At 39.5% G+C, this 13,099-nt stretch overlaps 1 protein-coding gene and 1 pseudogene across 7 annotated transcripts in view; both read right to left on the bottom strand.

Annotated features, from left to right (window-relative positions):
• PSD3 (pleckstrin and Sec7 domain containing 3) overlaps window positions 1–13,099 on the bottom strand; it is a 429,912-nt gene that overhangs the window by 213,579 nt on the left and 203,234 nt on the right. For 6 of the 7 annotated variants that reach the window (XM_070408519.1, XM_070408520.1, XM_070408522.1 and 3 more), the window contains 2 exons: window positions 2,382–2,585; window positions 2,202–2,282 (listed from right to left, as the gene is read on the bottom strand). In XM_070408519.1, the coding sequence (XP_070264620.1) occupies window positions 2,202–2,282; window positions 2,382–2,585 (285 nt within the window). Of the gene's footprint in view, window positions 1–2,201; window positions 2,283–2,381; window positions 2,586–6,664; window positions 6,809–13,099 lie in introns of those variants that run through there. The other variant, XM_070408523.1, reaches the window with a different exon arrangement.
• Window positions 7,395–8,468, bottom strand: LOC139006046 (motile sperm domain-containing protein 3 pseudogene; annotated as a pseudogene).

The following is a 13,099-nucleotide window of genomic DNA, read 5'->3' as shown; positions in this document are numbered from 1 at the left end:
CACCAAAGAATACTTAAGACTAAACGCAAAACCATGTAGGCTATGTTTTAAAACTCTACATGAATCACAGTTTTTTTGCCATTTTGTTACATGACTATAATTGCCACTGATCCACTGCTAAAATTACAATTATACTGTCATGTGCATAATAGATTTCTGTTAATTTTACTTCACCTATTATCACCACATAAATAGTTACATGAGGAGGAAATTGAAAGATAAAACTCTATTTATTCCATAAGTTAGGAATAACTTAATTTGTGTATAAAACTTCTTTGAACAATAGAAAATATTCCCAGAACCACACACACAGCCCAAATCAGAGTCATAGAGAGTACTATCTATATATATAAAAGCCTCAGTGTCCATCCAACCGTCCAGCTGGTAGCTATGACATGCACTGACCACCAGGAGGCAGACGCTCAATGCAGGAGCTGCCATGAAGCGCACTGGCAATTTAAAAAGAAATGGCACCACGGACTTGGCACTGACAAACCAACACTCGGCTTTCCTCAAGTGGGACACAAGCCCCACCACCCCAGAGCGACACCCCACCAAATCGCAGCCGATGCTGCCAAAATGCAGCCCACAGCCCAGCCCAGCCCAGCCTGGAAATGGTCACTGTGGGCGCCTAGTAATGACGTCAAGTAGCAACGCCCAGCCTCCTCTCCCTAGTGACTAGCATCCTTGGAGTTTCTTCAGCCCAGGAACATGACTTGCTTTATAGCCAAGTGCAAACATTTACACTTTAATCAAATGTTTGTGAACCATTTTCCCATGCCTCATCTCATTTGATCCTCACAGAAGTCCTAGAGTAGGTAGGTAGGAGACTTGGTAGAATCCTATTTTCTTTTCATTAGCAAGAGGCGAATAGTGATATTAAAATATTTCTTCTAATTAATTTCCTTCCAATGTACATGAATCTGTGCATCAGGACACTAGTTACAGATAAAACCAGATGTCCCTCACTTGACAAAGTAGATGCATTCCCATGAGATGGGAAAGAAAAAAATCATTTAAAATGCTCTAAGAAATATTATTATTAAAAGAAACATACAATAAAACTTATTTCTATGATGAAAATGTTGCTCTTTATAGTCTGCTAATCTAAATTATACTGATAAAACTTTATTTTTTCTAACTTTTAAAAAATAAATCACATAAGCAAAGCAAAACAAAAATATAGATCTCTCCTCCACCCTTACCTGTTTTCATTGCAAAACCTATGAATACCCTTGATTCATGCAAAGAGCCACAGAAGTCTCTGTGTGCTTTATAATCCAAACAGCCCTCCTTCACCCGCCAGGGCTGTTTCCTGCTTTGTAAAACTAGCAGGTTACACACATGATCTCAGAATTCCTCCAGGCTCTGACATGTTATAAACTTCGTAAGATTAGATGCTGACTGGGTTCTACCTCCAGCTGCTGTTAGAAATGTACAGTACAGTATGTTGTGAAAAATGAGGGTCAGATTGTGTAAGTCATCTTCATATGAACACATGAGCAAAAAGTGTTACTGCCTGACACACTTTTACAGATACTTTCTGCTGATTATGTTGATATTCATTTTTATTCCATTCATGAGTTAACTCCAAAGTACTATCTTAAAAGGTTAATTGGTATTGTAAACAAATGCCTAGGAAAAATATCTCAAATTCTATAGTCTATGTAAACTGCATTTTAAAAAACTGACCACATGAAAACCAAATTCCCACAGATTCCATTTCTCCTCATGACTTATGCTGCCACCCTTCTTTACTATGTCACCTACTAGATGCCGAATATGAGTTCATGTAATTTCATAAAAACAATATATTTTTCTCATTTTCTGATACATTTAATATTTATATTACAATCTGAACTAAATTCACAAAGTAACTGAGTTTAAAAAAAATAAACATCAGTGAGGCCAGCATGACTCAGTGGTTGCGCATCGACCTATGAACTAGAAGGTCACGGTTCTATTCCTGGTCAGGGCACATGCCCGGGTTTCGGGCTCAATCCCTAGTATGGGGTGCACAAGAGGCAGCCAATGATCCCTCATCACAAATTTTTTTAGCTCTCTCTTCACCTCTCTTTCTCTCTGAAATAAAATTTTTAAAAAATCTAAACAAATAAAAATCAGATTTTAGCTTCAGCACATTACTTTCTCTTCTTAGGAGAAATTTTTTGGAGGCAAAAAGAACAGAAATTTAATCTTACCTGAGAGACTGATCCAGCGTCATTCCTGTAAAATCAAAAAACTTCAGATATTCTTCTGCAACTAGTCTGCTAAATTCATTGCTATAAGAAAGCAAAATAGATTTGGTTATTAATATAAAAGCAAGCGCGCGCGCAAACACACACACACTCACACACACACGGCCTTGGGACAGAACGTACTTCTTGCCTAGGTGCTTTGCGACATCCGACCTTTTGAATCTGTCTAGTTGATAAAGGCGTTTGGCCAACCTCTTGGCTGCTTCTACGTTGCTGCTAGTGCCATTACTGAGACTTTCTGAGGGCTCCCTTTCCAGAATTTCCGTGTTCCCCATTTCAGCATGAGTCTCCAGCAGTCCTGTTTTCACCCCAGCATGGCTGCGAGAACTGAAAAAGAAGGAAAAAGAAGTCAAGATTTTTCTTGCATGGCAAAAAAAGGAAAATAGCTGAAAAAATTATCATGATATTGTACAACCAACTAAATGAAAAAACGATTTTAAATGAGATTGTTTTATGCTTAACCATTTGTACGCCATAAGCATCTATAGACACAAATGGTGGACCTTTTTTAATTAAATTCAAAGTATCATGGCAGTTAACTGGTTAATTATTCATAAAATATTGTCAGTTACTATTTCAATGCACTAAAGAAGTGATTGCTTAAATCCTGGATAAGCAGTTCTCAAACCTTTTGTTCTCAGGACCTTTTCATTTTTAAAAGTATGGAGGACTCCAAAGACCTTTGTTTATGTGAGTTCTCTCTATTGATATCCACTATATTAGTAATTAAAATAGAACATTTTCAAATATTAATTCATTTAAAAATCCTTATCATGAAAATAAACAATATATTCTTATTAAAGATAACTATATTTTCCAAAACAACAAAGTTTAGTGAGAGACACAACCATAATTCACATTTTTACACATATCTTTAATGGCTGGCTTACTAGAAGACAGCTGCATCTTCATAGCCATTTTGACATTCAAGCTGCATTAATGTATTGATTTGATTGAAATAGATTAAGAAAAAACAGCGTCATACAGATATTTAATTAATCTTAATATCCTTTTCAGATCACTGTAGATATTATTTTCTGATATGACACCCAAATAAGACAGTGGTAAGTTCTTAAAGGTTAGTTGCAATATAGAATCTAAACTGTATCAATGAATGTTTTGTAGGAAAATTAAAATCTATCTTACATTTTGAATGGATCTTTTACCAGAAATGATTCTGCAACATACAATGGTCATTTGCAAAATATCTGTTGACATATTTCATTATGAAATATGAAGAAAAATCACATTCTTTAATGTCACTGCTAATAATATCTTCAAAAAGTCTAAGTATTGGGAAGTTGTCGAATTTTTGGTACGGATCTAAGTCTTCTAAACTTCTAATTTTTTTGATGGGAAGCCCACATTTTATCATTTTGGCAATAAAAATTGTGAGTTGTTTTCCTTAAAGTGATAGACACACTCTATTAATATCCAAGAAAATGTTTGCCAATAACCTAGTTTTCCAGTCATACTTTGAAGGAAAAATGGCATTTCATGAAAAAAGGGAGTAGTTTACAGCTCACAACTCTAATTACGTCCAAGTGCTTTTCCTGGAGACGACCATCAGGAGCAGAAGTGCTTTATGCATATTTTCCATTTCATCCCATGAGAAATGAAAAAGGCATGCAGTCAAGGACTGAAATGTAATTAATGTGTACTGCTTTATCAAGGATATTTTTAGGTGAAACTGGCCTGTTTTTATTTCAAGTGCATGGTAGTACAGTGCAATATAGCAATTAGAACAGTTTGGTGCTACTCCCTTGATTAGTGCTAAGACACTCCCTCCCACTGCTTTTGTACCATCAATGCAAATATCAACACAGTGAAACAGGAAAATAATGCTGTACTGTTATTATAAATAACTTTGATCTCACAAACCAACTGAAAGGGTCTCGGGAAGCCCCACAGACCATACTGTAAAACTTCTGTTCTAGAAAGGAGTCTGTGGCTGGCTGTAGAATGCTACATCACACAGACACAAAAACCAAAGACCTTATATGCATGTATGCATAACCCATCAACACAGACAATAGTGCGGTGAAGACCTGGGAAGGGGGCGGGAGTGGAGTGGAAGGGGTTAATAGAAAACAAGGGGACATCTGTAATACTTTCAATAAAGATAAATTTTAAAATATATACTTTATAAAAAAATAAAGAACACAATAAAAAGAAATCACCCATCATTTTTTTCTGAGTAATGAAAATAAATGGGTGATTTTGTTAAAAAAAAAATAAAACCAATGAGAACACAGTAATTTCCAAATCTTCGTTTTAACTTGGTAATAAAACAAAGCTATTTCATGATGAACTCCTGTGCGTAAGTAGCCTTCCAACACATTTACAACAGACTCTAGTCAGAATGTTTCTGTCCAGAGAGTACATATTTGGACTTGTAGGCCACCTAAGGCCCCTTCCACACAATTCTTTGTTTCTGTTGTTTTTTTACAACTTTTAAGAACTTAAGAGCCATTTCAGGCAAGGCTGAAAGAGGTCCATACAGTAGTTTGAGTGTTCTTGCCCTATCCCATACTTCTTTAACTTGGTCTGAAGAGTACTAGTAAGTATAGTAACCATTATTGTCTAAAACAGGATACTCTGAAGAGGGAACAGGGATGACCAATCATTCAAAATGTAATTGTAATTAATTATTACAAGTAAAATAAGCATTACCAATAGAAAGAAATTCATTGTAAATTTACACAATGAAATACAAAAATCACCTTAGCAAAGATGAGTATTTTAAAAACTGCTCAAACTCTATTTTGTCACCTATTCTATCTAAATTATTATTTCCCATTTTCCACTAATCCACCAACTAAGTGTTAGCCTGGCAGCTTCACTAGCACTGAAATGTAGTTGGGCTACTGTACAACCAGCTGATACACCAAGCAGCTCCTAGGGGCAAAGTCCCTGACTTCCCCCAACCCTGCCAGGCCTGAGGGAGTTAACTGTCCCCAGCAGTCCCTCCCCAAGCTCACTTTCCCAGCTACTTGCTGTCCTGAAGGGGACTATGAGGAAGGAAAAAAAAAAGAAAGGTTACCCCACACTGTCTCTGAGACTCAACCAACCACAGGAAAATTCTGTTCTATGCACATGCCAATCACACCTTCCAGAAGAGACTTCGGAGAAGCTGGAAATACAAGGTGGGGGTTTATCAAACCCTTGCTGACTTATTTCACTGCAACTATTCATGGTATTACTTCATTTTCTTAAAGTCAAAGTCAAATGTGAAAATGTAGTCAATTCCAGGAAAACAGACACAAACTAGAGCTGATCCAGGAGAACCAGGATGCCCAGTAACCACCTTAAAAAAGTTTCCAGCAGAAATACCTACAAATGACAATAAATTGCTTCATCATGGTGAAACCTTCATGCAAATACATTTAAATATTTTTTCATTCTAAACCTTCCTCTAGAGCAGCGGTTCTCAACCTGTGGGTCGCGACCCCTTTGTCGGTCGAATGACCCTTTCACAGAGGTCACCTAAGACCATCCTGCATATCAGATATTTACATTACGATTCATAACAGTAGCAACATTACAGTTATGAAGTAGCAACGAAAATAATTTTATGGTTGGGTCACAACATGAGGAACTGTATTTAAAGGGCCAGAAGGTTGAGAACCACTGCTCTAGAGAGTTGACATTACCCAGCCAGTTTTGTGAAATTTATCTTATCGGAAAATGAATATTTAATTATTACATATGGAAAACCTATAAAAAATAAACTCATAGAAGAAATTTCTTTTAAAGACAACTTTGTGTTTTCTCACGTAAGTGGTGAAATGTAAAATATTTATTCCAAGAATGATTTTAGTTAAAATCAAGTAATTTTTATAAATAAATAAAAATATCCCTGGAGTTGTGTTCCCATGCCTTCTCTTACTCTATATATTGACTATCATGTTGCAGGAAAATGTCAAAGAAAGAATTTTCTTCTCAGTTAAACTGGTACTTATTGTTCACTTCTCAGGGTAAATTCACGGCATATACTTAATCACTCCAGGCAAACATGTAGTTTATACATCGTACTGCAAACATTTTGTTTAAATACAAGATACTTATCCTAATGAGCATATTTTTTTAAATGTAGTAGCCAAAATTATTCCTATTGTTCATGTTTCTCATTCCTCACATTTGCCTCCTCTTTCTACTAGCTTTCCCAGTCCAGTCTATTTCTCATTTCCCTCACATTCACCAGAAGGTAATATTAAAATCTGTAGGCATCAGATTTCTCTGGATTTTAGTAAAAAAAGAAAATTAAGAATAAAGTGAGGTTAAATACCTCCATTCCTAAATGGCTTCATTCTGTCCCATTTCACACTACCAGATTATTTGAATGAGAACAGAGATTGCTCCTTTTAAGTCAGAATGTATGCGAAAAGATGGCAAGACAAACTCACCAGCAATAAGACAGACACCAAGAGAAGCTCATCATGGAGCCCAGGGTGCGCATGGGCCATACTTCCTCTTCTCAGCCCCTTCCCAGTATCCATTCGCCCACAACTCCAGAGTCTGCTGGTCTTCTAGGGATTCCAAAGAACTGGCTCCCTGTGAGGTCACATTACTATGACCTCACATTCTCAGCAGAGTGTTTATTGTTGGGGCTTTTGTAATGCTTTCAGAGCCTCAATAAAAACAGGAGCCAGAACACAGGGGCCACTGTATATGAAGAACATAAACAACAATGGCAGCCCGGCCTTGTTCACATTTGATCAAGCAGCGTGATGGTCCCTCTCCGAGAGAATGACACCCATTTTGTTTCCTGGAATACACAAGACACTGTCCATCTAGTCTGTTGAATATTAGATGCTTTTCAATTTCCCCTTTTCTATAGTTCCATTTTTCTTCTTAATAATCTCATAAGGTGAAATCCCTACCAGTGACTTAAATGTAGAAAACATTTCCCAAAAGATTCTCCCTGTGTTCTATCCAACGCTTGTATCTCACACCTCCAAGCAAACATGGTAACACTATAAAAAAATCAGATCACTGAGTCTGACCACCAAGCCTTTTCATGACCTTTTATTTTTTCATTTTTATCATACTTGGATTACCAGATTTTTCAAATAAAAATAATAGGACACCCACCTAGATCTGAATTTCAGATAAAAAAATAATTTTCAGTACATTTCAAATATTATATGGGCATTCTGAACACTAAAATATTATTCTTTGTTTATCCAGAAATTCAGATTTCACTGGACTCTATCTCCTGAAATGTTTGCTCTCCTTGGCTTTATTTGAAGAATTCCAATAATGGTGTTCTCTGACTGTGAACTGGTAGTGCTTTTCACAATCACGCTACCTCCCAGGTTTGTGTTTTGTTTTTTTGTGAGTTTTCTTTTTTCAGTTTAATTTTGCAAATTTATTTTATTCAACTTGGAAAATGAATACAAATCCCTGTGTTTTTTTTGTCAAGGATGGAGGGGGTGGCAGGAAGAAGAAGGGAGTAGGAGTCGAGGCAAGGTATGAGCATCACAATGGCTGTCTCAGGTCCACATCCCTGCCGGGGAGGGGACTCAGGTATGGAGAAAGACCATGATAAGGAGGCCCAAGATGTAGGCCACCACCAACTTTTGTCCCAGGGAGACATGCAGGATTTGGGGCAACTAGCTACCCAGTTCATCCTAGAGTGGGAGCAGCAGGAAGGCCACCGAGACTATGCCGGTCAGCAAGAGCAGGAGGAAGGAGCTGGTGGCCAGCTGTGGGTGGGATTCCTCAGGTAGGTGTATGGTCATGGGTAGTGCTGTCCAGGAAGGAGGCCCAGGTGGGGCGTTAGGTCAGGCTATCCCTGAAGTTCGGTAGGCTGGGGCCCTCAAAACCGAGGTGAAGTCCTTGCACCCCAACACTCAGCCTCAGCTCCCTCCTCAGACAGCTCAATGCGGAAGTGGTCCTGGACATACAAGTGGCTGGCACAGGGGGCCAGGTGGCAAATCACAATGTCAACGCAGGACTGAGGCTTCACATATCCTTCTGCGTCAAACACTGTGTACTCGGCAGGCGCTGTGCACAGGACTCTCCCATGGGGTTACAGAGGGTCAGCAGCTGCCGGGGTGCGCTCCGTTGTTCCGCCCTGAACACTAGATCCCGGGGAAAGATGAGGACTGGAACGACAGGTCCCGAGGAAGGAGGGGCACCCAGGGACCCCTGCCCCAGAGCCCTGGGACCCCCCAGCTCCTGGTCCTGGGGTGCCCCACGGAGCATGCAGGCTCTAGGCAGTGGGCCATCTGAGGGCTGAGCTCGGGGGACAGGGCCTGGAATCTGGCGCCTCTGGTCACAACACCTGTCAATCAATTTGTGAGCAGAGGAGGCTGCACCTGCCCCCAGGCCCTTTGGGCACTTCCGCCACACCTCCAGGTTTGTTTTGACTTGCTTCTGTGATTACATTTTTACTCCTACTAGTTTTCTATAGTTTTATCAAGACCATCTCTCACTTGCCTAGGACCCACCAATTCTTCTCTACATACAAAAGGAAGACCCTACCCTCTTTTCTCTGTATGCTTAGCCTTTCCCCCCAACCTGCATACTGTCACCACAGATGTGATCACATGCCTCCTCTTTTAGATTTATCACCGGACCACTGTCCTCACACTTGGGCCACACGGAAATATTACCTGTGCTTTTATACCCCTTTCACATGTTGTTCCCTTTGCCACTCTTGTTACCTCCACCCCCAAATACTGGGCTACCCAAAATTCTGCAAATTCTTACTGATCCTACGCAAGTCCAGGTGAAATAACTACTTTTCTAAGAATCATGCTCCAACTCCCCTCACTGCATTTTCAGAGCACAAGATTCTGGTATATACTTTTATTATAGCTCTGCCTTTTAAAAACCCATCTCTCATCTACCACTACCTTGAATTTCATTTTGTATCCACATCACAAGAGTAGATTGAAGTTATTCAATATCTGTCAAAAAATGCAAGAACTGGGCAATGATCTGTCTCCATATCCTCTATGTTCTGCTATCAATGACATGCAGCACAAACTTCTAATTCATTATAATTAATCCTGGGGAACATTCCAGAGACCAACATCAGCAGAGGGCACTAACTATATTATTTCCTATTCATTTTGAATTTAAATTTTGAAAAAAATCTTTAAATTATTTAATTGTGGTTTTAAAACTAGAATAAATAAACTAGGCTAAGGTGTCAATGTTTTTCCTCCTGCATTTATAAAATATGTCCTGGGATATACATACAAAACAACATACAAAACAACAACACACAGCTGCCTAGTAAAATTTTATGCACAGGGTAGAACAAAAGTAGGTTTACAGTTGGGAATACACCAAACACAGTTTACTCTTGTACTATTATTTGTTAATTATTGTATTCCTTTCCAGATGAACAGCTATAAACTTACGCTGGCCCCACCCTGTATAAGCATGGCAAAGGCAATTCAGAGGAATCCCCAAGAGTGGAAAGAAATGACCTCACTTGCAAGTGGGATAAAAAGACCAGAGAGAGCAATATGACCCTGTTGTCATTCTTCGGGCAAAGATACAGACACAGAGTCTGGGACCAACAGACTCGTGAAAGCTGGGTCAAATGCACAGCTTTCGTGGCCGGAATGAAAGCCAAGAAGAGGTCTAAGTAACGTCATATGAAAGATACACTTAAAACCTTGAAGCATAAATTGTCACTAAGAAAGGAAATCTTATTGGCTATCATTATCTATGGTGTTCATTCCTCTGGCATTGCAGAGATGTACATAATCCAAAGTTGAAGGAAGCATCAATGAGAAATGATTCAGAACAATTACATCACCTCCAGTATTAGCATTCACCGGACAGCATCTAACATAAGTAACCATGTGCCAGCCACCAGACAAGTGTTTCCTAGGGATTGTCTCATTTGATCCTCAACCTTACGAAATGGTAGACCCATTTCACAGATGGAAGCTGAGGCACAGGGCTGGACATGGGCAGTGGGACTCCAGTACTCAAGTCCTTTAAACCCTCTACTATATTCATTTTACTATTGCTAGTCATTCTCTGGTATGATTCAACAAATATTAACAAACTCCCTAGCATGTGCCAAGCAATGCTTTAGGTGTTTGGAATACTTCAGTAAACAAAGCAAAAGGACAAAAAAGACAAAACAAAACAAAAACACCCTTCTATTGAGGGGAGCTAAAAATAAACTACAGACATAATCAATGAGCATATAATATGCTTGAACAGGGGTGGGAACTTCCGGCCCACAGGCCATATAAGGCCTGTGAAATCATTTAGGATGATTTCACAGGCCTTATAGGCATTAGGGATGAGTTAATTAAATGTGTGACCAAATATAGCAGGGTAATTTTTAAGTTCATAATTTTATAAGGCCCATTAATGATGTTATAAATATCCAAATGGCTCTTGGCAAAAAAAAGGTCCCCCACCCCTGTGCTAAGGTGACAATTGCTATGGAAAAAAAAAGAGCAAAGAAAGAAGAGATCAGAACTCCCAGTTTTGGGGTGAGTGACTTTTTTATATATAAAGTGGTCATGGGAGGTCTGAAGAAATTGAAAGGCACAGTTGCCATCAACTTAGATGGGGAAGGTCAAAGTTGGCACAAGTTTTGAGAGAAAGAAGTTCCATTTAAACATGTTAACTTTGAGATGACTATTAGATATCCAAGTAGACAGCCTGATAGGAGGGTATGTGAACATTCCAGACATGACATGTGCCAGGGCCCCACTCCAAGGAACTCCCACTCTGCTGGCCTGAAGTGGCCTCAGCACTTTTCTTTTTAAGGTCCAAGATGATTCTGAGATGATGTCAGGACTCAAGGCACCACTGCATGCCATGAGGAACCACTCCAGGCCTATCCTGGGGAAAAGGTAAGGAATCGGACTTGGGGAATTGGATTTGGGGAAGGTCACTTTTGCTTACAGCATGGAGGAAAAAGAGCAGGGAGACAAAATTGAAGGCCAAGAAATCACCTAGGAAAGTTCTCAAAACAGACTGGTCAAGAGACAAGAAACTAAACTGAAAGTGAGTTCATGCAAATATATATATATATATATATATATGTATATATATAAAAATATATAAAAGCCTGCTCTGAAAGATATTTAGAAAGTAAAATGAAAGAACCTAATGGGTGATTTGGGATGTGTGTTGAGTGGTGTTCACAGAGAGGGCAGAGGCTAACTCTGACTTAGAAGCTGGGCAGAATGTGATGCCCCAACAAAGATAATGAATACAAGAGGAAGAGAGAGGTGTATAACAGCGTGTGTGTCCATATGCAGAGGAACAGGAGGCAGAAGGAGAAAAGGCCATGAGTTTGGTTCAAAGACATGAGAAGTTTAGGGTGTCCACAGGATGTCCAGGCAAGCTGTCTGGTAGCCACAGCAACCATCCCCTCCCTGTGGAAACTCAGTACAGGAATAGTCGTCCCCCCACATTGGGGGTAGGATCCCCTGTGAGAGGCTGTAGTGTGCCATATGACCAAGGAATCCTGAAATGTGCCAACACAGAAATACCTGGTACTGCATTCATCTGAACACTATTGCATTATAGAATCAGGAGGTCTCCCGTCATTTATTAATGGGATTCTACTTGCAAGTGTTCAATTTGCCAATGAGTAACAATTATTAATTTAGAAGCTGCTAAAAGCAAGTTCGATTCAAGTGAACCGCTAAGGTTCAAACATTGGTTCCATCAGTCACCATTTGTGAGACTTTGGGTAAGTTCATTCTTCTCTGTGAGCCTTAGTTTTCCCATCTATGAAATGGAGATAACAGACCAACCCCCATGCTGTTGTGAAGATTAAGTGAGAAGTTCCATGTAAATGCTCAGTGTACTGTCAGCTCCCATCACCAGATCCATTTTTATCCCTAGTCCTACCCCTACACATCATTAAGATTCAAATTGCGCCCTAGCAGGCTTGGCTCAGTGGATTGAGTGTCAGCCTGCAGACTGAAGGGTCCCAGGTTCGATTCCGGCCAAGGGCACATGCCTGGGTTTCGGGCTCGTTCCCCAGTAGGGGGTGTGCAGGAGGCAGCCAATCAATGATTCTCTCTCATCATTGATGTTTCTATCTCTCGCTCCTTCTCCCTTCCTCTCTGAAATCAATAAAGAAATATATTTTTTAAAAAAGATTCAAATTGCTTGGTTATTTGCATAACTGTGTGAGATAATGACATCTGACAGTATTTTATTTAATGGAAACTGCCATTTATATCGTATACAAGTGTTAGTAAGCGCCCAGTAGAAATTAATACTGATTTAAATTGCCCCAAATGAACCCATTTTTGACACATATAGAATACATTTTCTCTAGAAGAGACTTCATCTTTCTTATACGTGATTTTAGGGCCTTCCAAACCTAATAGTCAAAATTCCTAATAGCTACTTCTCTGTTTAGCACAGAGGCCAAAATTCAATCGTTGCCAACGAAGAATTTTAAGAAGTGTCATCCAGAGATTCTGTCTCCTCAGCCTACCTTTTAAAGCACCTCCATTTTGCTCAGCCCTGCATTCAAGATTCCAGAAGAGGGCACCAGCGTGCAGGCAGTGGCACAGAAATTGACCAAATGCACCAGTGAATAAAGTACAGATTGCCTTAGAACAGCCGTGGGCAAACTACGGCCCGCGGTCCGGATCCGGCCGGTTTGAAATGAATAAAACTAAAAAAAAAAAAAAGACCGTACCCTTTTATGTAATGATGTTTACTTTGAATTTATATTAGTTCACACAAACACTCCATCCATGCTTTTGTTCCAGCCCTCTGGTCCAGTTTAAGAACCCATTGTGGCCCTCAAGTCAAAAAGTTTGCCCACCCCTGCCTTAGAAGCACAGATTTCCAGTAAATAAGCAAACTCTTCATTCCAGAGGTTC

This window comes from Myotis yumanensis, unplaced genomic scaffold (assembly GCF_028538775.1).
Source record: "Myotis yumanensis isolate MYYU_CA2020_CCGP unplaced genomic scaffold, mMyoYum1.0.hap1 SCAF_3, whole genome shotgun sequence".
Lineage (NCBI taxonomy): Eukaryota > Metazoa > Chordata > Mammalia > Chiroptera > Vespertilionidae > Myotis > Myotis yumanensis.
This window is presented reverse-complemented; position numbering and strand designations above follow the sequence as displayed.